General features: G+C 46.6%; 1 protein-coding gene across 5 annotated transcripts in view; it reads left to right on the top strand.

Moving 5' to 3' along the window:
• ULK4 (unc-51 like kinase 4) overlaps positions 1–26,062 on the top strand; it is a 2,246,396-nt gene extending 2,220,334 nt beyond the window's left edge. For all 5 annotated transcript variants that reach the window (XM_078663530.1, XM_078663529.1, XM_078663527.1 and 2 more), the window contains one exon: positions 25,818–26,062. In XM_078663530.1, coding sequence (XP_078519656.1) covers positions 25,818–25,881 — 64 coding nt within the window. In that variant the 3' untranslated portion in view covers positions 25,882–26,062. The remainder of the gene's footprint in view (positions 1–25,817) is intronic.
• Positions 26,063–26,583: the final 521 nt, after the last annotated feature.

Here is a 26,583-nt window from a genome sequence, read left to right as displayed (position 1 = left end):
ACGTGGAATGTGAGAGGTCTGGGGTCGGTCCATAAGGGGCACAGGGTACTGGCTCAACTACACAGGCGCAAAGTGGAAATTGCATGTATACAGGAGACCCATTTAAATACCGCGGAGAGCTCTAAGATGGCCAGGAAATGGAAGGGTCAGTTGTATGCAACTGCTTACTCAGCATTCTCCAGAGGGGCGGCAGTATGGGTTAAAAGTACGGTCCCCTTCAAAGCGTTGGAACATCGCATAGATACAGAGGGGAGATACGTGTTTGTGAAAAGCTTGCTAGATGGTTCCCTGGTAGTGCTCGGCAGCCTTTATGCACCTAACGCAGAACAGTCCAAATTCTTTGATACTGTCAGCAGGGTATTATCAGACTGGTCAGAGCATGTATGGGTCCTGGGGGGAGACTGTAATGCAGTGCTAGACCTGGAGCTGGATAGGTCCCACCCCCCACTGCATGCGACAGAGAGTAAGAAGCAAGCGGAAGCATTGTTGCGATGGGTGACTGGGTGGGGACTAGCGGATGTATGGCGCACCAAATATGCAACTCACAGAGAATACACATTTCTGATAGATACATCTGCCGTGTGGATTCCTCACCTTGTGAATATCTCCTTGCGTCAGCAACATTCGGAAATTCTTTTCGTAGCTACAAAAAGAATTTCCGAATGTTGCTGACGCAAGGGGATATTCACAAGGTGAGGAATCCACAGGCAGATATTGTATCTACCAGAAAAAGCGTTACCGAAGGTAAGTAACTTGTTCTTTACTCTCCACCGCATAACCTGCACACCCGCATTGACCGCTTTCTTTGCTCTACTACATTGACAGGTTCCATTGATTCGATCATACACATGGGCAAAACCTAATCGAACCACAATCCGGTGGAACTGATATTGAAATGGGGACGGCTTCCTACTCCGATTCCGACCTGGAGACTGTCCCCCACATTACTGGAAGACCCAGTGTTCAGGACTACAGTATCAGACGCCATCACGAATTATTTTGCGGAAAACACTAACACTGCTGGGACACGCCAGATAGAATGGGATGCCTTTAAGGTGTCCATACGTGGGGTTGCAATGAGTACAAAGGTGGGCATTAAATCATTAGTATTAAGAAGGCTCAGGGAAGGAGGGCGTGGCCAAGTGCCGATCATGGTGGACGTGTAGTCCCCGAGCTCCGTCCTTAGCCCTAAATACGAGCAATTTATCCTGCAATCCCGGTTTGCAACCCACCTGAATCCTGTGCACGAAGTCTCCGGGAGCGAGCGGCGTGCAGCGGAGAAGCGCTGCTCCCCCCGGACATCGCCAGAGAGTCGTTGGAGCTGTGGTGCCTGCTGCGGCCTGCGGAGCAGCGTGAAGCCTCGGCCTCGATTAGTGGCCTACCCGACCCGCCCCCGGTTGCCGGCCCACTCCTGACCGGGTCCCGTTCCGGCGGTGGAGCACGATACCTGCCGATACATCGGGGGACGGAGGGGGGTCCCCGCTCCGCCTGCGGCCTCGCTGCCTCCCCCCCAGCTGCTGAAAACCCCGGCCGGCGTACCCTGCCGAGTGGCCCACTTGGGACGCGGGAGCTTCCCGGACCGGCCCGCCGTCCGCCTGAATCCATCCGAGGTGCCCACGCAACCATTGACACGGGTGAGGAGTGCGGGTCGGGAGGAGCGTGAGCTCTGTCGTCGGCGCTGGGGGTCCCGACATCCTCTGGCTACACCACCCACTGGGGGGCACGGAGCGGCCCGACACCAAGGCAACCCTGTTGGCGCCATTTTGTCTCCATACCGGGACCGGACCGGGGACCCGGAGTATCTGTTGCGGCGCCTTGCCCACCCCTGAATTGCACAACAGCGAGCAGTGTGCAGGGACAAGCCACGCGGCGACGCGCACCAGAGGCTCATGCACCTTGCACCGAGACGTGGACCCCCCAAGCAGCTGAGCTGCGCAGAACCGGCCCACACGGCGGACGAGAGGCGAGTCACGCTCTGCAGGGCCCTGCCGCCACATCGGATGCCAGGCGCCTGTCACGCTCCCGGTCTATGAAAGGAGTCCCCCCCACCATTACCTGAGGACTGCGGCCTCCCCCCCTATACCTTGCCGGGCCGGAACCATAGCAACTCACAAGGTCCGCAGTGGAACGCCACTCCACCCTACAGAGGCACTGTGGTGGGCGGGCTAAAGCTGTCCCTGCCTGAACTGGGGTCATCACCGCAACTGCCTTCCTCAAGTAGAATCCTGGCACGCCGCAGCCGCTGACCGGCACCCTGAGTGGACACTTGCAGGGGTAGAGGCCGACGGCCGCATTTACTACAGCGCCGCCCTGCTTACTAGGTCAATGGGCAGACACAGGGGCAGGAATCAGGACCAGGGCGCTCCAACAGACATGCAGTCCACGGGCTCCGAGGACCCGCTCGCCTCTTCGAACGCGGACATCATCCCGCCGACCGGGAAGGGTTCCCAGGACGCTAAGTTGGACCTTATCCTTAACGAAATACGCGCAACGCGCGAGGCGTTGGAATCACACATAGACAGTATGGCAACTGGCCTATCCCTGCTGCGAGCTGACCATAATAAGTTGGCGGAGCGGGTCTCGGAACAGAAGATAGCGCTGAGCGACCTCATACCTCAACAGACTGAACATTCTACGAAGCTGGAGAACGTAGAGAAACAGCTCAGGCAGCTATGGGACAGGGTGGACGATGCGGAAGGACGTGCCCGCTGCAACAACGTCCGCATCCTGGGCATTCCGGAGCGAAGCGAGGGGAGGAACCCCACCCAGTTCGTGGAAGATTGGCTGCGGAAACTAGTGGGCCAGGAAGATCTTACTGCCCTATACAGTGTGGAGCGAGCACACAGGAGGCCGTCACGGCCCCCGCAACCGGGGGCACCCCCTCGTCCCTTGATCGCGCGCCTTCTCCACTATAAAGATCGTGACACTGTTCTAAGAGCGGCTCGAGAGAAGGCGCCAATACGCTTCGGGGCCAAAAATATATCGGTGTACCCCGACTTCACGCCCACAGTACAACGAGCCAGGTCCACTTTCATGGGAGTGAAGCACAAATTAAGAGACAGAGATATGAAATATGCGCTTTTGTTCCCCGCAAGACTCAAGATACTACATGAAAACAAATCTCACTTCTTCGACTCGCCGGAGGAGGCGGAGGAATGGATGGAGGTCACATTAGCCCCGCCGGCCCTGCAAGATCCATTTGCAGATAACCGCAGCGGCAGTCACCGGAACCCACCGGACTGAGGGGACACCACCACTTCCAACATCGGACATTCCCCCTCAACAGGGGCACAGACGAAAGCTCAACCTACAGGAGATCAGACGGCGGGTCATTCGTCACCGCTGATGCGGCTAACGGAGGAGGCGCTGGCCGCGCACGACGCGGGAGCAACCGGAGACAGGATCACGTTACCACCGACACCCACACTGAGGTATCCGGATCAGTGGACAGCCTGCAACTGTTCCCTAAGATCACAGCCCAGATGGCGGCAGAGTTCTGAGTGGCAGCATGCTTGATCCTCTCCGGGTGGTAACGTATAACTGATCCCCTTCTTCATCTATGGTGGGTTGCATGAGGGCCCACCCTGTTGAGGGCTACCATGCCAATGCAGGCCATTAAGTGACAGATACCGGTGGTCTACTACCCCCAGTATGCACATGGACCTAACTGACTTGTGCCCACGTTGGGCACCTTGGTTTGGCTCCCGAGCCCGTTGGCCTGGGGACCTTATGGTTATGGGTTTACATGTTCGCAAGACACTCCTACCTTGTAGCAAGACAGATCTGGCATGGTCGCCCAAGTGCTCCACTCTACCGCTCCACACAGATGGTCATGGGGCCTCTTAATGTTTATCAATTGTGCACCTGGAACGTGCGGGGCATGGGCTCGGTCCACAAACGCCATAGAATTCTAGCTCAACTCAACCGCAGAGGGATACAGATAGCTTGCCTACAAGAGACACACCTGAACAGTGCTGAAAACGTGAAGCTACCCAAAAAATGGAGAGGGCAGCTCTTCGCTACCTCCTATTCCGCGTTCTCTAGGGGGGCGGCTATTTGGCTTCGCAACTCTGTTCCTTTCAAGATGTTGGAGCAGAAAATTGATAAGGAGGGACGATATGTGTTTGTACGGGGTTTGTTGGACGAGGATGCCATTGTATTTGGTTGTTTGTACTCACCTAACACAGGGCAGTCGGAGTTTTTGTTAACTGTAAACGGGGTCCTTGCAGATTGGGCTGATCATCACTGGATAATTGGGGGGGATTTCAACGCTGTGCTTGATGTTACACTGGATAGGTCACACCCCCCCCTTACAGGCCACTGAAAGCAGGAAACAGGCAGACGCTCTGGCACAATGGGCTGAGGGATGGGACTTGGCAGACGCATGGCGCAGCACACATACACAAGAGAGGGAATACACCTTTTTTTCCCCACCTCACCAGCTCCACACCAGAATCGATCATGTCTTCTGCTCCCGCTCCCTAACAGATTCGATTGTTCAGGCACAACACATGGGGAAAACCCTGTCCGACCACAACCCCGTTGAGCTTACTTGGCAGTGGGGCAGACTGCTGACCTCCATCCCGACTTGGAGACTACCCACAGATCTCCTTGAGGACACGGTCTTCCGGTCATCCCTGTCCGACTCTATAGAAGCCTACTTCTCCACGAATACGAACACAGCCAGCACCCGTCAGATAGAATGGGACGCTTTCAAAGTCTACCTCAGGGGAGAAGCGATGGCCACTCGAGTGGGCAGGAGGCGAGAGGTAATCAATCAATTGAAGGAAGTGGAGAGTTCGCTAGTGTCCCTAGAGAGTGAGGCCGCAGGCACAAATGCACATTTCACACCACTGCAGGATGCTCACAAAAGACATGCAGAGCTACTAGAAGACCTGAGGCTCCTGGACTATAGAGAATACACGAATAGGCAGCACACGCAAGCAGACAGAGCTGGCCCCCTACTGGCCCGTCTTCTACGTGACTTCCCAGTTTGCCACCCGATTTTGGAAATACTGGACCAGACGGGCATTCCGACCTCAACCCAAATAGGGATCAATACTGCATTCAAAGACTACTATACTACACTGTACAGCCCCCCCCGACCCCTCTCAGAGGCCGCCTTCGAGGCCTTCATGAGGGAATTGGACCTACCCCAACTCACTGACGGGCAAAGCAAAGATCTAAAGCGCACTATTTCAGTGGCGGAAATTAGACAGGCGATACGAGCCCTCCCGAAGAGCAAGGCCCCCGGAACGGATGGCCTACCGGCCGAATTCTATGCGACGTTCCTTGATCTCCTAGCCCCACGATTACACACTATCTACTTGGAAGCTTTACGGACAGCCTCCCTACCACAATCAACCATGCAAGCGTTAATCACATCCCTCTTAAAACCAGGCAAAGACGGACTGCAGCTGGCCGACTACAGACCCTTATCCCTCCTCAACACCGATTACAAGATTTTGAGCAAAGTGCTGGCGACGAGACTAGTGCAATACATACCGCAGCTGATCCATCCCGACCAATGTGGTTTTGTACCGGGCCGCAACACGGCCGTAAATCTTAGGCGCTTGGCCCAGCTGATGCTCGGAAACCGGGTGGACGCGGGCTCAGAGGGCTGCATATCGCTGGATCTGAAACAAGCGTTCGATTCCCTTAGATGGGACTACATGTTTGCCACACTCTTGAAATTCGGGATACCGCCCGAATACATTGCCTGGGTCAGACTACTATACACCCACCCCACGGCTAGAGTGCGTACCTCCAGGCACATTTCAGGACCCATAGCTATAGCGAGGGGCACCCGTCAGGGCTGCCCACTCTCCCCACTCCTATTTATCCTTGCCCTCGAACCACTGCTGTGTAGGCTTAGGGCAGCGGCCCCCCGCTGTGGTATTCAGAGGCACGGGACGGTACACATAGTGTCCGCTTACGCTGATGATATCATTTTATACCTTCAGGACCTGCGGGGCGACCTGGGCCCTATACCCCATATATTTGAGGACTTCAGGTCAATCTCATTTTTGCAAGGTAACAGGGGGTTGATTCTGTTTAGGGAATCAGAGGCAGGAATCAAAGTAATATTGTAAAATGAACAAAGCCTCTGACACCATGGATCACACAAGTTATTTTCTATTCACGTCCTATTTATTGACAGTGAATGCTCTTGTTTTTTAGCACATTTTTTAAAAGGTTCAAATGGGTACACATTGGGTGTGAACAACTCAATTTTGATTGTCTCCTTACATCAAAAAATACATTCGATATTGGCAAAAATAGCTTACTGGCTATTAAATTTGATCAACGTGAAACAAACACAGTGACAAAATTGGTGGAAAAACTTAATAAATTCAAATATAAACAATCCACAAATAAAAGAAAGAAAGGTGAGTTCATGTATCAACAGTATCTTATTTACAAATGGTATTTCAAGGGTCCTACTGTAAATCTAAAGGAGATTATATTGATATCCCAGGGGGATGTTATTGGTTTGTCCCTCAGTGGGGAAAGTTAATTGTCCTGTGGCGTGCCAGGGAAAGTCATATATTCCAAAAGTTATTTAATGCCTAATGGTGAGATGCATCTCTCACTATATGTCCCAATGGTTTGGTTGGATCATATGGCATATATTCCTCCTGGCACCAAAGTTGAGCCTACGCGTTTCGACCTTAGAGAAAATCTTGACAGGAAGGGAACTTTATAAAGGTCTTCATCAGGGCTCTTAGTAGGTGATGAGGAGCATCGAGTTGCACCTACAGAAAAAGTTTTGGGAACATGTTTTAGTGGTTGGGTATAAAGTGTATAGGACCAAATACAGTGCTTGTAAGTAAGGTTTACAGATAGTGGTTATCTCAATTTAAAAAGACTCACGTACCCAAGGGTGGGAAAAGTCAATACTGCATCCGATGAGTACAGTTGGCTTACAGAAGACGAGAAGATGGTTCCTCACACGTCAGTGTGGTGAAGCTGTATGACTGCAGTCTTTTTTTGTTTATTTTGTACAGCACAAAATAAACAAAAAAAGACTGCAGTCATACAGCTTCACCACACTGACGTGTGAGGAACCATCTTCTCGTCTTCTGTAAGCCAACTGTACTCATCGGATGCAGTATTGACTTTTCCCACCCTTGGGTACGTGAGTCTTTTTAAATTGAGATAACCACTATCTGTAAACCTTACTTACAAGCACTGTATTTGGTCCTATACACTTTATACCCAACCACTAAAACATGTTCCCAAAACTTTTTCTGTAGGTGCAACTCGATGCTCCTCATCACCTACTAAGAGCCCTGATGAAGACCTTTATAAAGTTCCCTTCCTGTCAAGATTTTCTCTAAGGTCGAAACGCGTAGGCTCAACTTTGGTGCCAGGAGGAATATATGCCATATGATCCAACCAAACCATTGGGACATATAGTGAGAGATGCATCTCACCATTAGGCATTAAATAACTTTTGGAATATATGACTTTCCCTGGCACGCCACAGGACAATTAACTTTCCCCACTGAGGGACAAACCAATAACATCCCCCTGGGATATCAATATAATCTCCTTTAGATTTACAGTAGGACCCTTGAAATACCATTTGTAAATAAGATACTGTTGATACATGAACTCACCTTTCTTTCTTTTATTTGTGGATTGTTTATATTTGAATTTATTAAGTTTTTCCACCAATTTTGTCACTGTGTTTGTTTCACGTTGATCAAATTTAATAGCCAGTAAGCTATTTTTGCCAATATCGAATGTATTTTTTGATGTAAGGAGACAATCAAAATTGAGTTGTTCACACCCAATGTGTACCCATTTGAACCTTTTAAAAAATGTGCTAAAAAACAAGAGCATTCACTGTCAATAAATAGGACGTGAATAGAAAATAACTTGTGTGATCCATGGTGTCAGAGGCTTTGTTCATTTTACAATATTCAGGTCAATCTCAGGCCTCACCATAAGCGAACCTAAGTCTTATGGATTAACCTTTAGGGATGCGGGCTTGTCCACTCCCCTACCCTTCGCCCCGCACGAACTCCAGATGGCGGGAACCACCTTCCGATACCTTGGGATGCACATCTACAGGGAAGCTGACATGATGATAGATGGATACCTTGGGAGGGCCATACGAGCGCTGAAATCGCAAATTCAATTCTGGCTAACATTGCCCCTTTCGGTAGCCGGCAGAGCGGCCATCTCTAAGATGGTGATGCTCCCTCGCCTCATTTACCACTTCACCAACCTACCATTCCTCATCCCAGCAGCGACCTTTAGGACTCTTGACACACTACTCACGGAACTTGTGTGGGGGCACGAGCGAAGGCGCATAGGCCTCGCTAAGCTACAGCTCCCCTCTGGCTCTGGTGGCATGGGCCTGCCAGACTTTAGGGCTTACAACTACGCGTGCCAGCTGCAATGGCTGGCCTACTGGGTGGCAGGTCGCAACCTCCACGAGATCAACATGTCAGGGGATGAGTATGCCAAAGGGAGGATACACACATTGCTTTTACCCCGATCGGATCTGCCGGGAGATGCCCCACCGCTCCTCCGGCTGGCAGTGCAATACTGGCGGAAGGCATTAAAGTACACGTCCCCCACGACATCTTACGCCCCCACAATCCCGCTCTTCGGTATCCCACTGGGCTCGGGGACACTTACGACGAACAAACTGATGTCCTGGCATGACGCAAGAGTGTCGCATGTGGGTGACCTGTTTGCTGAGGGACACCTATTGTCCTTTGAAGACTTCAGAGCCGCACATGGTGTTCCTAGGGGCTCATTCCTTTTACACGCAGGCCTTCGCCATTATATAACACACAAGTGGTCACCTGAGGGTCGAGAGCCAAATATAAACCCCTTGATAACAATGCACTACCTCATGGGCACGGGCGGCCACCTGACCAAATGGCTCACCGCTAGCATCAAAACCGGGAGGGCGATCCCTCTGTCGCCTCTCAGGGCGACATGGGAAGGAGATATTGGGAGGCCACTGAGAGACAAAGAGTGGGAGCGTGTCCTCCAGTTTCCCAAGAAGGTGGCTAGACACCCCAAGTTTAAGTTTATTCAACTGATGTTGCTACATAGGGCCTACCTGACCCCGCACCGCATACACGTGATGTTCCCTGATGCAGATGGCAAGTGCCCCCGGTGTGACACTGACGACGCATCGCTAATACACATACTATGGCAATGCCCTAAGTTAGGTTATTACTGGACCACTATCAATGACATGCTTGAGGGAACTGGCACCCTGCCCCAATCACTCACCCTAGAATATACACTGTTAGGGCTGGGACCATCGGCACGTACAAGAAGCGTAGCAACACGTTTTACTGACATGGCCCTATTGCTAGCGAAGCGAGCAATCACGATGAGGTGGAAGTCATCCAGACCACCCGACCCCGATCTATGGAAAGCGGAGGTAATACGGTGGGGCAAGGCGGAAGGCGAAGCACTACAGCGAGAGGAACGCAGAGGCCTCAGAAAAACACTGATTTCACAGGATTGGTTTGCCCTAATGGGAATGTTTGAAACTGGGGATGAGGGGGATGATGGGGACACAAATGACTCGCTGCACGTATGATGAACTTGCCCAGCCCTCCTTGCCATTTCATGTACCGTCACGGACTGTGGTGCACTAAGACCTGGTACGAGGAACCCCGTACCATCGTTTATCCTACCCCTACCTACCTGTGTGTATGGACGCCACTGCATTTTACGGTGCCATGGACGACCCAGATGTAAATACTATGATTATACGCATACTGAAGGAGTGTCGGGAGGGACTCTTGAGGGTGGGGGGAGGGTTCAGGAACAGTAAGGGATTGTTATGTTGAATGGTTCTGGAAAACAACAAAATCAGGTACACTATGTACCTGTCCATCCTGAGCAAGCAGATGCATGTGACATCCTGCGAATTGCTGCGCTTGAATATGTATGTCTCTGCTCCAAATACTATGCTAATAAACAGATTTAAAAAAAAAAAGAAGGCTCAGGGAATTAGAGGATAAGCTGGCCATGCTGGAAAACGAAGCGGCCAGTGCACAGGGCGGCCTCACACAACTCCAAGAAGCACACATTCAACATGCAGAGCTGTTGGAAGAACTGCGAGTAATAGACTACAAGGACTACACATACCGGCAGCATACACAGGCGGATAGATCTGGTCCCTTGCTGGCCCGAATAGTGCGCAATGCCCCGCCAGCTGCACCAATAGTGGAGGTGAGAGATGGGTCGGGTGTAGTAGTGCAAACGCAACTAGAAATTAACAGGGTGTTCAAAGATTACTACGCGGAATTATATGGACCGCATGCGCCTCTGACGGCCACAGCGTTAGATTCATTTTTGACGGATGTAACTATCCCAAGACTCACGGCAGCACAGCAGAAAGTGTTGGCACATAAAATAACTGTTGCCAAAATTAGACAGGCTATTAAGGCACTGCCACGCAACAAGGCACCTGGGACGGACGGGCTGCCAGCGGAATTCTACCTCACATACATTGATATATTGACCCCACACTTACATGAACTATACAATTCGTCACAAGAAGCCTGCACTCTGCCACCCACAACCCTACAAGTGTTAATAGTCTCCCTTCTGAAACCTGGCAGGGACGCGCTACAGCCTGAGAATTATAGGCCCTTATCACTCCTAAACACGGATTACAAGATCCTTAGCAAGATTCTGGCGACCCGCATCTCCCAATATGTCCCTAGATTAATATACTCTGATCAGTGTGGTTTTGTGCCAGGCAGGAGCACGGCCCTGAATCTCTGTAGACTGAGTCAGCTACTGGGACTGGAGGGCACGGAACATACACAGGAGGGATGCATCTCTCTAGACTTGAGGCAGGCATTTGATTCCCTGAGATGGGATTATATGATAGCGATTCTGGTCAAATTCGGCAACTCCCAGGATTGTCAACTGGGTGACGTTATTGTACCATGGGCCCACAGCGAGAGTCCGAACTAACCAATGTATTTCGGAACAAATTGAAATCATGAAGGGTACTCGACAGGGTTGCCCACTGTCGCCACTACTGTTTATTCTCGCCTTAGAACCCTTACTAATTAGAGTCTGCACCCTAGCGGATGCAAAGGGGATAGTGAGGAACACAGTGCCTCATATTATATCAGCCTATGCAGATGACATCATCTTATAGCTCCGTAACATGCCCGCAGACTTGGCCCCCCTACCCGAGATATTTCATACTTTCCGAGGTATATCGGGGCTAGGGATTAATGCCTCGAAAACTTATGGCTTCTATTTTGACGCCACACCGATTGACACACACATAGATTTCGAGCCCCACCACTTCCAAGTAGCGCCCACAACATTCAAATATCTGGGGATACAGGTGTACCGGAGTGCCAGTGACCTCCTGGACGGTAATCTGGGCAAGACGATCGCCACGCTCAAGGCGCAAATACAGTTTTGGAACACCCTGCCCATATCGATAGCTGGGAAGGTGGCGATTGCGAAGATGGTAATACTGCCTAGACTGCTGTATTTCTTCACGAACCTGCCCATCCTGGTCCCGATGAGTCTCTTCAAGACTATAAACACGCTACTCACGGAGCTGTACTGGGACACTGGTAGGCGACGCATCAGTATGGCTAAATTGCAGCTGCCCACAGACAGAGGTGGTATGGGGGCGCCAGATGTGATAGCTTATGGTTACACTTGCCAACTCCAATGGTTAGCCCACTGGCTGGCGGGACGCAACCTACACGAATTGGGTATGACGGAAGTAGACAGGGACAGGGGAGATCTCCACAAACTGATGCTACCAAACACTAGAGTACCGGTCACAGCACCGTATCTTCTGCGCCTTGCTATTAAGTCTTGGAGGAAGGCAGTCCGATACACCTCCACCACATCGTCCTATGCCCCCACTATACCACTGCTAGGACTCCAGTTGGGTACTATCGGAGCGAAAATTACGACCCTGGCAGCAGGCGGCAGTCCTGCAGGTGGGCGACTTCTTTGTGGAGAACGCTCTCATGACACACGCGGATTTCACACGACTACACAATACCCCTGACACACAATTCCTGCCCCATGCACAGGTAGTGCGATACATAACCTCGACATGGGCACGGAATGGGGCGGAACCAGCTGCGAACCCGCTCCTCACACATGGTGGCATTGTCTAATGGGGTAAACATTTCTTTTTTCTTTTTCAATGATTACGTCTAGGTGTTCCTAAATTCCTTATCTAGAACACCTCAAAAGAGAAATCACATGATACAGATTATCAGGGACATGTAGATACCTCCCTTTAATAACTGTGCATCAGGTGCACTATGCAATACACAGGCTAATGATCAAAATGTGGAAACAAAAGACAAGAACTAGAGAGTCCTGGTATTTCCATGATTTAGAACACATCTGATCCCACCGAAAATTAAAGAAGCAGGAACAAAAGGGTAAAAAACCAAATTAAAATAGTCATTGAAAATTTGTCATGTTCAAAAAAATAAATGTAAGGTATCTCCTATTGAGGTAGGAAAACTTGTCTTACTATAGTATTGAGTCAGTTAACCAGTCCATCACTACCCTGACAATCAGACTGGAAAACATCGAAGTAGGCCTAAAGAAAATTCTTGAAAACCAGTCTGGTCATACAAAAGGGAATTATACATAATATGGGTGTCCCTGGTACATTACTGCAGTCTGGAAGTGTGAACCTGAACAATACACCAACAATAATAAAAGGGCTGACTGGTGAAAGGAATATGGAAAAGGGAAATGGAACTAGGACACAGTTAAAATCCCCAATAACTAGGCAGATGCGACATCGGTCAGGGGAGAAGCGACAAAAGAAAAATCTATAGGAAGAACAAGAAATTACTTGGGTGATAGTCAGGCATGTGACACAACACCAAGAGTACGGGTGATACACAAAAATCAAAATAGTTCACAAATGTTAACTCTACTGCTGGCCGCTAAACCATATACGGTAATCTCAGCTAATGTTCCAGTTCCTTTTTCAGGGAAAAATGAAACCTGGTTTCCTTTATGGTACAAAGCCATACACCACTTAGGAAGCAGAACAAAACTGACTAATGTAATATAGAAATTAGGTCACCATGTACAAGAGTCACAGATCTATAATTTATCCTTACGTCCAATCAGGATACATAAATCTAGGGCTGCCTGTTCCTTAAGGGAAGGGGGTAGTAACGTGACTAACTGCAGGTGACACACTTTGATCCTGTATATCTCTTTTATTTTTCTTCAATACCATTATAGCCAAAATAGACATGCACTGGTGAAGTGTTGTCTCTCATGTTCACAGCATGAAAATATCATATCTGTAAAATTTAGTATCAGAGCAAATCCACCCAACTGTTGTGCAGCGATATGCATCGTCATGAAGATCCCTTCACAACACAGGGGAACTTGTAATAGTATCAAAAGCAGCAACATAAATCAAAAACATACATAAAATGAAAAAAACACACGTCAAGCCATCAGATATACGTGCTGTATACCAAGCACAAAAAGCATAGACAAAACAATAGCATATGTAAATGGGCGGTGACGCACGCACTTCATGCAGCCCAAAACCCAATATTCAGGCCTGCTTAATTTTTCAGGCTTAAAATCAAAATTACACTTTCTTTTACTTTCCTCACCCTCCTTTTGACAGCTGGTCACCAGTTAGTGGTGATCGGTTGTCAAATACAACTTACTGTGTCGCTTCTGACACACTGGACCAGCAGGAACAGCACATAGAAGGACAAAATGCAAAAAAAAAATGAAAAACACACAAAAAAATGTTTTCCCCTCAAAAGGAGTCATACAAAAAAAACCTCATCTTGTTTCAACATACTGCTGATACTTCACATAATACACAAAATATCAACTGTAACTAACCATCTTAAATTAAGGCAACTACATGGACACTATTTTGCAAAAGCAGAAATATGAATGTATCACCCCCTTTTAGGCCTTGCTTTTCCAAGCAATTATTTCTCCATCTGTATATACTCACTCCTAACTCCCACATTTCTGACCTCAAGGTCAAAATCTGCCTCGCGCTCTGCGCTCTCTGCGCTCCTCAACCCTCTCTCTCTCATCACCCTGAAGCTGTTAAAGACAAAAAGCATTTCCAACTCGTTCTAACCTGCAATAACCAACCCTATCCAAAACCACATACCATATATATTACTCCCTTTAGGGGCCACAATCCACTCCTATTCCCAGACTCAAAAACATCTACTGTGAATAATTCGCAGAACTCAACAACACAACATACCAGCTTTAGAACAAATGCTTGTTACCATCCTACGCAATGGTACTCATTTCATCAACCTTAAATGGATGAACGTCTCAGTAGGTCCAGCTAGAGTTAAAACCTTCCACCCTGATATTAAATTCAAACCTCTGCACCGGGCACATTGGCTTACTGAGCCATTAAAAGCAACCCCAAATGGGAACAACCTGTAAATTTGTATTATACCTAAATGTATGCATTTACTGAAGCCTAAGGTACTTTAAAGCTATTGTAAATGGCAAGAATGCTGTTTGAATAGTCTATTTTACCCAAATTCGACTTTGATATTTGGGACACTTAAAAATAAATATCCTATAATTGTGTTACATATTAATCATCCTCAGAATGTACTTTACATATTGCAGAGATTGGACATTAGACATATCTCATGCAAATCCTTAGAAAAATGAGTTTTTTACGCCTGCGCCAAGTGAAATTCTATATGCAAATGTCCTCATTATGCAGTACAACATAACTTAAATTAAATTATAATGCTAGGAGGTCACAGTATGAGTATTAAGCTTCATGAATAGTAAAACACGAATTTTGAAGCACTTATTTTTAATAATTATTGTTCATAATTAATAATTATTTTTAATAAACCCAATCATGTTTGATAATTCCACATATAAAAGCAAGCTGCATCCCTTGCCTATTATTTGAGACGCATTCATTTATAAGCCTAAGCACAGAAGCCTAACTTGAAACATGACAAATTTTTGCGCCACTTTTTTTTTTTTTTTTAAGGACAATTATTATTTAGCAACAGAACCAAGAATATGCTTACAGAAATGCTTAAAGAGAGGAAGACCCTTCATTGAAATGTCTTCCTGTAATATAAAATAATGAACCTTAGTTTTGGAACCTTTTTAAAACAACATTCTAAAATACAAATATTCACCCGTGTCTAACTGAGGGCGAAGTCCTGGCTTGAGTAAATATTCTTGTCTATTCTGTGACCTACAAAGACAACAGCTATTTGCTCAGCGGCAATAAATCCTCTCCTCTCAGTATTGTAACATGAGCACGGTGGCAGTCTTTTTCAAACTAAGACATATCAATGCGTGTTCTATAACATGCGTTTGAGTTCAGCAAAAATTTACTTCAGCTGAAGTGTTTGCCTGTTAATATCTAATACAATATATGTAAGTAAAAAATACTATAAGTTTATTTTTCTACAAAACACAAAATATCGTTTTTGAGGCCTTTTTTATTGCTAGTGAATGTGAATTTTTTTTTTTAAGCATTTAGACATTTTGCTTAATAGACTGAAAACATCAAAAAAAACACAAACACACATTGAGCTCATTTCAGACAAAAACAGAAAGGGGTCAAACACTCAGGACACACAATACAGCGCGCTTTAGCCATTTATTTCATAAATAGCGCCATCGCTAGTTACTTACAGAAGTTGCACTAATGGGAAAACCACATAGACATTTAAACACACATTTAACCCACAAATCAATACTCAGGACAGAAACAAAGGACAGCCTACAGACTGTACTTGAACCAAACCATTTGTAAATACTAGTTGTAAGTCATATTTACAAGAAGCGCTTCTCAATAGTGTTCCAAAAGACTGCAAAAACAGCCCAACAGACTGCTGTATATCCAAGAAGCGAAAATACACTCAATTCACTAGCTTTGCCTAACAGAACACCAAAAATTGCTCTGCAAATCTTCATTCATAAAATTGCACAGAAAAAAGGATCTTTGTTTGTATTATGTCCATATTTTATTTCCCTGGGGATACAAAATCACCAAGGAAGAAATATGTTTTTTATACTTAAACCTATTTAGATGTTCCCTCTAGGGGAGCCGGCTAATTTACTTCACATCACACTATGGTACCTTTAAAAAAAAAAAAAAATAAACCACATTCTTCGATGTGAGCTTGAAAACAGGCATGCCAAAAATACTGCAGAATATGCAAGTATTATAATCAAAGTAGTGCTTAATGTACTCTCCGTACGTGCACCGTTCAACAAAACCAGATAGAGAGAAATGTCATTACGTGCCTACACAAATTGCAATTTGCATATCAAATCCATATTAAACTCAAAGTTGGCCAACACAATTTCCAAAATTCCAAAGCTACAGTAAGCGTTACTAAACTACCTTACTCTTACCAATCAAAAGGTTGTCCAAATTCTAACTGCCAAGTTCTAAATGACCTAACGGTCTTTTTTTAAATACTCACGCCAAAAAAAGGTTCTCAGTCAGGAGTGACATGTGGAGGATCAAAATCAGGAAGATCAGAAATATACTGGGATGCAGAGACAAAGAATCCCCAGAATCTCCGTGCACAGAGTACCTCCTTAGTAGAGTCCTGTCCTGTCCTCCTCAGTAGATTTCAGTCTCCTGACAAGATCACTCCCTCAGATAGTCACTTCTCTGATGAAGCCCACGTTGGCCGCGCCAATTGAAGAAATCAAATCTTCCTTCTCAGGGGTCTCACTAATACAAAGAAGTTGACACAGAAGCTGGAATATAAAAAGGACATCTTTATTAAACTCAAATGAGTGAGACTACGTCACACAGAATCCTTAGCAACTGAATGAGGCAGTCTGCAGAGTACAGAACACTGGGGTCTTATATATATGTGAGGGTTACAAACTCAGCATAAACGTAAGGGACAGTCCTAGCTTTTGCAAGCATGCAAAATGCCTAATATGGACATGCAAGATCTGCCAAATATTAGCCAATAGGAAAACATTCAAAACAAGGCATCATGTAACCAGAACATCCCCCTTGAGTCCTGTTTTTGCCCAACCCGATAAGTCAATCAATTACAGCACATATAGGTCAATCAGAAATGGCAGAACATGTCTGTATGCTTCAAAAGAAAGGTTGTGTAATAGGAAAATACTGGGAGAGAATAGCGAAGGCCAAAAGATAAGATACGACAAGAGAAGAATACTAAAGGCTAACAGATAGTTGATACAGGGATTAGGTAGTCCAGACAGGAATTAGTTAGGCCGGCTGGTGTCTGAGATTGGTTTCAAAACAAGGACAGAGGGGGTTTTCGACACGTTGCAGTCCAAAGGGCAGAGACACTTCGTGAATTTAGCAGCCTGTGTAAAGGCAACACAAAATAACGGCGAATGTAAGATGGAGTGAAAATTAAAGAACCTCAGAGTGACACTATATCATGAATTAAACAAATAATCCTAGGTAGTGTAATGTTGGACCTTACCATATCGTCCAGAGTTGGATATCTGTCTTTGATGACTGCCAATCTGAAACGGTTAGATTGACAGGGCCCATCTTGCCCCGAAACTGGCTTCCTGTTTGGACATATTTATATTCTTTACATTATTTCATACCAATAAAAGAAATTAGAAAAAATAGAAAGCCAGCGTATTAAGATATTAATTTGCTAAAGTGTACAAAAACGTCCCAAGTTCAAGACTGATTGTTGAAACTAATTAATGTGAAATGTATTCCCGCCTTACTTTGTGGTGCTAATCGGTATAGAAATTGCCAAAAGAATGCATGGGACCTGTTGTTAAGCAAATGTATCAAGGTATTATCACTGATGGGGTTAAAGGGTAATTAAGGGTGTTGATTTATAGTATGGTGAGGGACTGATAAATGGTTTCCTACAAGCTAGAGATTAACATACCTTTATTGGACGTGGCAAATTATTCGTGCCAGAAGGCAAGCCACTGTCAAGAGGGCATCAACGGACGTGTGTTGTTGTGGGCTTCAATTAGGTGGAATTAAATAGATGGCGAAACCGAGGTGTGGTGAGTGTACATGAACACTGTAGCTGTGAAGTGTGGCAGCCTGTGTGACTCGTAACATTTAGATTGTGCAGTGAACTCCCTGGGACAGTGATTATGCCTTTATTTTTAGCTGTTCCAACTTGACCGATTACATTGTGTACACCATATGCAGTAGTTATGAAATTGCAGTTCTGTTCTGTTGTTTTTAGGTCTCGCCAATGGACAGCTTTAGCGCCTGGCGAAAGCTTATCATTACATTCCACACAACATGCACATACATACCAGATACACAATGGGGATTCTGCACTGTCCCTTTCAGCCACTGGATACGATTATTCAGCACATTACAAAAATATTATTGATATCATTAAAGATTTTAACACGTCTAGGCCACTATAAAGAAGACACACTTAAGGTTAAGCACTAAAAACTTTACAATCTTCTTCATCAATATGCAATACGATTTTAATACTGTCTCTGAGAACATAACTTTCTTCAATAATTTGTGAATATAAATATATTACCTGTTTTGAGTTGAGGAAAAAGAATGTGAATTACTTATTCTACAGCTCTGACTATACTTTTCCACAGCTTCCAAATATTTTTTTTTTTAAAACTGAAAACATTGGCAGGCAGTGTTGTTCATCAGTGTTGGTGCCAGCCCACAGCATTTCACGGATGTGAACACTTTGAACAAGTACTCCATATAGATATTGCCATTAACCAAGGAACAAAAAGTACAAAAAAACTGCGTGGAGCGTACATTCAAACAAACAATTGCAAAAACTATAGCTTGGCTCTCAGCTTCTAAAGGAGAAACCTAATGGCTTTACTAATGCTTGTTCTGGTTTGTAATGGTGGTTTTAATGAACAAGTTACTTATCTTCGGTAACGTCGTATAGACTATATCTAGCCGCAGATTCCTTACCATAGAATTTCCCCAAGCATCAGACTATAACACTAAGATTTTTAATGAGCAGTACCCTTGTGCGCTGGTAGGTGGGATTGTTCGGATCTGCATGCATCGTCCGTGCCAGAGGTGACATTTGCAACACCTATATAGACGCCACCTAGGTGTGCTGACATCAGTTCCTTTTCACGACTTTCTATGCCAGAAGTACAGAGCCATAAAGAGCACTGGTGTAGAAAATGAGAGCCTTGAAAGGGAGAAATCCTGTCCCTACAAATCCATTCGCAGAGTGGGGAGGATGGGTTGGTCAGCAGCTAGATATAGTCTCTACCAGATAAGGCGTTACTGAAGATAAGTAACTTGTTCATCTGACATAGACTTCGAGCTGCTAATTCCTTACTTTAGAATAGATACCCAAGCAATACCACCCCTAGAGGTCGGTCTGCCGACCAATTTCAAAACAGAAAGCCCTGTAAAACCGAATAGGCCAAGTGCCCATCCATACAGACCTGAATGTCCAGGCAGTAGTGTTTGGTAGATGTGTGCAGGGAAGCCCACATTTCTTCCTGGCAGTTATCCAGGACCGGAACACTGCGTGTTAACGCAGTGCTTGCTGCGTTAGCTCAAGTTGGATGAGCGCACAAGCTCTCAGGAGCTTGCTTCTTTGCCAGTGCAGAGCAGATGTTAATGCAGAGTACGAACCATGTGGAGATGGTCCTCTTCTGCAACTTTTGATATCCTATCTCCTCTGAGGCTGGTTGAACGTCTCAGAGAGATAGGGATCGGGGACTCCTCCTTGAGTCTGACACTTTTTAATATGAATGTTACCCTGCTGGTGAAGGTAGTGAGATTCTTTGGGTTGGAGGTGTTGTCTTATGCGGACGACACCCAAATAATGGTGTCTATTACTCCCAGTATTAGGGACTCCGCCACTAGCTTTAAAAATTGTATGCAGGCAGTCTCCCCCTGGATGGTGGAAAATGTCATGAAACTGAAAAGGTCTTGATATTTGGCAGCCAACAGGACATCTGGTCCAACAACTGGTGTCCGGACACGCTAGGCAGCTGCCCCTGCCCCGTATCCCATGGGAAAAATCTAGGGGTTATAGTGGACAATTCTTTTTCTTTGAGCCTGCAGATTAGTAGGACAGTGTCCACCTGTTATGGGATAATCAGGATCCTTAGAAAAATCTCCCAGTTCCTCTTGTTTGCTTTATGAAAACAGGCTGTTATTGCCTTGGTAATGTCCAGACTGGACTACTGTAATGCCCTCTGTTTGGGCATTAACAAAGGCCTCATGTGACGTTTGCACCTTGTGCAGAATGCTGCTGCCAGGCTGGTGATGGATCTCCCAAAATACCATTCAGTATCTGCTTCTCTCATCACGCTGCATTGACTTTCTCTGGACCGTAGAATTCTTTTTAAAACCCTTTGCCTGACCCGTAATTCCTACTATGGCCTAGGCCCTGATGGTATTAATGCAATATTCCAGCGCTATGTCCCCAGGTCCGCAAATAAAAATCTATTAACAGTGCAGAGGTTTAAAAAGGCAAAATGGGGAGGTAGAGCTTTTTCTACCTCTGCTGCTAAGTTGTGGAACTCCCTCCTGAAGATCTCTCTGGTCAGGTGTCACATTCTCTCTTCCGTAAGGCCTTAAAGACCTGGCTTTTTACACAGATCTTAGTCTGAGCATGTTATCTTGTCTGTACATTGGTCCCGCTGTGGCGCCTTGACGCCCTTGGGCAAAGTTAGCACTTTATAAGTTTAACATTCATTCATTCATTCAAGGCCCAACCTTTCTTCTCACCAACATACTCCATGAAGAGTTGGCCGTTCACCTGAAACTCTTGTGTGTGGTCAAGGTAGAACAACAACGCTCTTTGTGGGTCCAGCCGGTGGAGTCGCTCCTCTTCTTTAGAAGGATGTGGAGGAGCATAAAAAGTAGGCCCGGTCCTTCTTGGTCTTCTTCAGAACTCAGCAGGAGTGGCATGGGCAGAAAGACATACAGGAGGCCTGCACTCCACTGGAGACGAAAGGTGTTAATGAGCGAGAGCCACCTTGGGAACTCCCGCGTGCAAAATTGCTGACATTGCGCATTCTCAGTGAACAGATCTAATCAAGGCTCTCCACAAAAGACCTTGCACTGCATCCGGGTGGAGACACCACTCATCATGATCCACTAAGCATTGACAGCTGAGTTAGTCTGCTCTGGCGTTCACGGAGCCCACCATATGTTGAACCACTGAGGATATTCACTGGGATTCCAGCTATATCCAGAGACTCAGGGCCTCTTGCCAATGCTCCATGACTCCACCTCGCCCTTTTGTTGCTGACCACACGGTGTTGGTGTTTTCTGTGAACCCTTGCACTAGCCTTCCCTTGATGGAGGGTAAAAATGCCTACAGTGGCAGTCGGATCGCTCGGAGTGCCAATAGCATTCTGCTGGAGACTAGAGTCCTCTGATCTCCACCTCTCCCAAATGGGCAGCCCCATCCCAAGAGTGACACATCTGTCACTACTGTGAGATCTGGATGGGGAAGGGAGATTCTGCCTCTGACCGAATCCCAATTTGTTACCCACTGCTGCAGATCTTTTACAGTTCCCTCCGAGGTTTGGACCATGTCAGAGAGATTTCCCTGATGCTGTGCCCATTGGAACTTCAGGTCCCTCTGCTGAGCCTGCATATGCAATCAGGCATGAGTTCTTAGCAGGATGCAGAAGGCCATGAGTCCCAACAGCTTTAAGTTCTGTCTCACCGAAATCCAGGAAAGAGGCTGAAATATTTGTATCATAGCCTGAATATCCTGGACTCACTGCTCGAGAGGATAATCTCAAAGCTGCACTGTCTGAGAGGGAGTCAGGTGTGACTTCATTATGTTGATAGTCAACCGCAGTGAGTACAGAAGACCCGCCATTGTTTGGAGGTGGCTGCCTGGGGCCAGCCCACCTTCAACAGCCAGTCATCGAGTTAGGGGAAGTCCAGTACCCCTGATCTCTGCAGATGAGCTGCAACCACCGCCACCACCTTGGCTTACATCCGAGGGGTGCTGGTAAGGCCAAAAGGGAGCATGGTGAACTGAAAATGCTCTTACCCTACCGTGAACTGCCGGGAAAACTGGTGGGCAGGCATAATGGGAATGTGGAAGTATGCATCCTTCAAGTCCAATGCTACCATCCAGTCCAGTCTCCAGGCTCCAGAGCAGACAGAAGTTGATCTAACGTGAGCATTTTGAACATCTCATTCTTGAGGAATTAGTTGAGGGGCTGTAGGCCTAGGATAGGACAAAGGTCTCCGTTCTTTTTGGGCACCAGAAACTAGTGGGAACAGCAACCCCACCCAACTTCCTGCAGCGGCACCCGCTCGCTGGCTTCCTTGGCCAAGAGAGCTGTGACTTCCTGGTGGAGAAAGGACAGATGATCCTCCATCAGCAAGTCATGAGATGGTGGCATGGAGGTTGGTGTTGTGATGAAGGGGAGGTAGTAGCCCCTTCAGACTATTTGCAAATCCCACCTGTCCAATGTTATGGACTGTCAGTGGAGCAGCTCATGGAGAATCCTGCAGCCAAATAGGTGCCCATGTTGGAAAGAAGGCAGATTAGCAGGGTTTGGGGGCTGCCGCTGCTGGGGAGGTGGAGGACTGACATGACCGCTGGCTGCCTAACTCACAATGTCTGCGGGTACCACGCCACAGCCAGGCAGAGGTTGGAGAGCATGCACAGCACAGTGGCTGAGAGGATATGAGCGTGGCTGGAACCCCCTTCTGTAGTCATGAAAGGAGCGCAAAGCATCTTGAAGGTGACATGAGACCATAGAAAGACCAAAGGACCTTGCCATAGCCCGGCTGTTCTTGAAGGGCTGCAGTGCCGAATCTGGCTTGTCTGCGAAGAGATGGGTGCCATCAAAGGGCAAGTCCATAAGAGAGGATTGGACAGCCCCCGAAAAGTCAGTCATCCTCAACCAGGCGTTGCATTTCAAGGCCACCATCAACGAAACCGCTCTGCATAGTGAGTTGGTTGTGTCAAGTCCACAACGTAGAGTGAATTTTGCTGCATCTCTCCCATCATTCACAGCCTGCAAGAGCATGGCTTGGGCCTCCTCGGGGCCCGTTGGCAGCACCTGCGCAACTGTGTCCCAAGGTGAGTAGAAGTAGTGGCCAAAAAGGCATGCAATGTTCACGGACTACAATGTCAGGCTGGCGGAAGAAAACATCTTCTTACCCAATGAATCAAGCCTCTTGGATTCCCTTTCCAGGGGGCGGAAGGGAATGCCCCAGGATTTACATCGGACGTTGAAGCTTGGTTCATCAAGCTGTCTGGAATAGGGTGATGGGTGAGGACATTTTAGTCCCCTGGGATGGGGCAGTGGTGTTGTGCAATTGTCTTATTCACAGGAGCCACAGTTTTGGGTATGGACCAAGCCCCCAAAATGACGTCAGTGAAGGCTTTGTTGAACAGGAGCAGCATTCTGAAAATGAGACTTCCAGTTATAGCACCTCTGTCAAGCCGTTAATCTTGTCTTCCACTGAGCGCATCTGAAGATCCAGGACCTCAAACAACCTCCGCACCACCATTGCATAAGAGGCTTCCTCCTCCATAGCCGTGGTAGGGGGAGAAAGCACACCAGTATCTGGAAAAATATCCAGTCCTCTGGCTTCACCTAGATTCTCTCATTCCGTGTTAGGGTTTTCTTCATACCGTTGGTATTCCTCAAGGTCCAGCGACCCCTCCCTGTCCTCCTCTATTCCTAACCCAAGGGTATAGGCCTCAGGCTCCTATCTAGGAGGCAAAGCTCCTAATGGTGGCGGATACAGTGTAGGGAGACTCCCCTCCTGTTCCATATCAGAGTCATGGATTATGCCACCTGTGGGTGCCGACAGCACCAAGAGATTGGGACCGGCGTCATGGAAGGTTGAGATAGTAATACCGGCGCCGGTCTGGATCCAGGAAAGGATCCTTGGGGCATGACTGGAACCGTAGCTGCCAACACAGAACCATACGGGGCCCATGCTGATCGTGTGGACCCCAAAGGTGCGACTAAGTGGTCGGGCCATCGAAAATAAGGCGCATGGCCTCATAGAACTCTTATAGTTGAGCTGGGGTTGCTCTGCCTCCCAGAAAGTGTGGACGGCATGGAGTCAGTCCAGGGGCAGGCTCCACTGTGGAGCCAAGCCTTAAATGCTGATGCTTCCTCGTCTCATCAGCTGACGGACGAGAGAAGTCGAAGACCTCTTTGACTACTACTTGTGATGGGATTTACCCAGGTGTCCCGATGACTTAGACTGCACCTGCTCCCAGGACCTTCCTCTCGACCGGGACCTCAAACGTTACGTCGCCCAATGCCAGGCCACCATGAGCTTAAGGGAGTACTTCCGCAGGCCTTAGGATTCATGGCACAGCAGTCAGAACATGACACCAGAAGAAAAATCCTCAAAAGAAGTCAACAAAAAGTAAAAGAAAGAAATGAAGTCAAAAAGTGTCGGACGGGGTAGCTCTTCTCCGGATCACCATTGGCTGGCACGGAGGGAAAAGAACTGATGTCAGGGCACCTAGGTAGTGACTATATAGGGGCCGCATTGTTACTTCCGGCCTGGACGATGCACATAAAGTCGAGCAACTCCATCTACAGGAGTGCATGGGTACTGCTCACAAATAATCTTCTGGGTCCAGTTTAACGCCCGGGGAAATTCTGCGATAAGGAATCTGCGGCAGACAGTCTCTGTCAGTGGTTTTGCTCCTACATGTAAGTTGTGTTCCTAAAATTGTTTCAACACAGATGTTGTTACTGCACCGATATGTTATTTTGATCCCAAATTTGTTTTTCCTTCTAAATGTAATTCTTGCTCATAAAAGATGCAGATTTAAATCAAGTGGTACAAATTTATCTTTTAGATGTAAATGTGCTTTTAGATGCAACTTAACAGTGTGAAGTTGGCAACTTCGAACCAAAATCAAATTTGAATGCAAAATCAACTTGGCGCACAGAAGAGTAAAAACACTTTTAGGAGCAAACACGTATTTACTGTATGTGAAAAAATAATTTTTGGGTGTAGATCATAGTTGATGTAGCATCAGCAAGAGTTTGGAACCATGTTTAGAAGAACAGACATGCCTCCATTGCAGTACATGGTTGCTTTGCCTCACCGTTCATGCACGGCAATGGGAAGAACTCTCTCAGGTGTGGTAGTCCACCTGCAAGTAGCTAGTAGTAAATGGCGAGATTAAAATACTCTGGTCTGATTCAAAATGTAGATCATACCTACTTGAAGCCGACTGGCCCATACAAACCAGTGGCTAAATTGGGCTGACCCAAAGCCCATTTCAGCATATGTTTTTGGTGTTGCTGACTTGAAACTATTGCAGATCTCAAAATGTGGTTGGTTGCTAAGGCAATCATAGACGCTGCCGGATCTGCCAAAGCCTTCAATATGGAGTGCATATGGGGAGACACGTGGTGCAGATGGGGAGACGCAGAGCTTACCAACTTTGTCAGACCAACATCCCGACCACTGCTCGATCTCACTCTTCCTGGCTTTAGGGGGCATATTTAGTTTGTTTCAAATTGATCCTACTGAACGCAAAGAAAAAGTGATGGGTTAAGTTTTGGAATGTAATTACCTCTATAGTTTGTTCTCCTGATTGATGCCTTTGTGGGTCATTAATGAATGAGCTGTGGAAAGCATTACATACCTCATGAATATGTGTAATGTACAAGGTAAGTTTTCTGTATGAAAAACACACAGCTTAGTAACTATTCATGTTATTGTTTTTATTTTGTGATTTTTATTCCTTACCTGCACTTCTGAAAAGCAATTGAATATAACAAACACTGAACATTAATAGCTATGTCAAATCTCACTTCGTGGCATTAACAGAGATAAATGTGTCTTCTTTTTAATCTAGTTCCCATGCAGACGTAGCTGTTGCCAACCTGGCTTTTGAAATTCTGAAATTAATTGGACATTAACTCGAAGACCACACGGACAGTAGTTGCAGGACTGCTATTTTGTGACTAAAAGAGACATTTTGAAGAAGACTGACTGCAGATATTTTCTACGTATGTGAATACCGGTAATATTTAATGCTTGTGAGAATTAACTTCTTTAAGAACTGTATATCTTTATCGAAATAAACAGTTTAGAAAAACATTTAAGTGAGTTTGTATTTCGTGTCTCGGTGTATTTATGTTGCAACTTACATGTTTAATAGAATAAAGCCTACACAACACAGTTTTAGTAAGATGATGTGATAAAATGGTAGCTTCCGAATGATCACAAATGTAATTATGTTCGTGTCTGTCGATTCACTTTACAGGCTCCCGACACTTTGGCTTTATGACATTGGTGCTTCTCAGACTTGACCTCTACGAAACATTGTATTATCCTGCACATGATAGTTACACGTTTATCCTTCGCAAATAATTGAGGCTAAACAAACATCGGTGTATTCAATGATGTAATTTAACATGGCTTGAGTGATGTAATATGTGAGGTCACAGGCAGTGCAAAACTCTGTTCCTCAATACACCGGCTAACTCAGTCCCACCCAATCACCCCTCTATTAATTATAGCGTCGGAATTTTAACAGCATGGCTAACAGCAGCTAGCAACATAAATGCACCCCTCAGGAAAATACACCTTGCCTGACTTCATGAAGCCAAGAGATGGTT

The sequence above is a fragment of the Lissotriton helveticus genome, chromosome 10 (assembly GCF_964261635.1).
Source record: "Lissotriton helveticus chromosome 10, aLisHel1.1, whole genome shotgun sequence".
Classification (NCBI taxonomy): Eukaryota; Metazoa; Chordata; class Amphibia; order Caudata; family Salamandridae; genus Lissotriton; species Lissotriton helveticus.
This window is presented reverse-complemented; position numbering and strand designations above follow the sequence as displayed.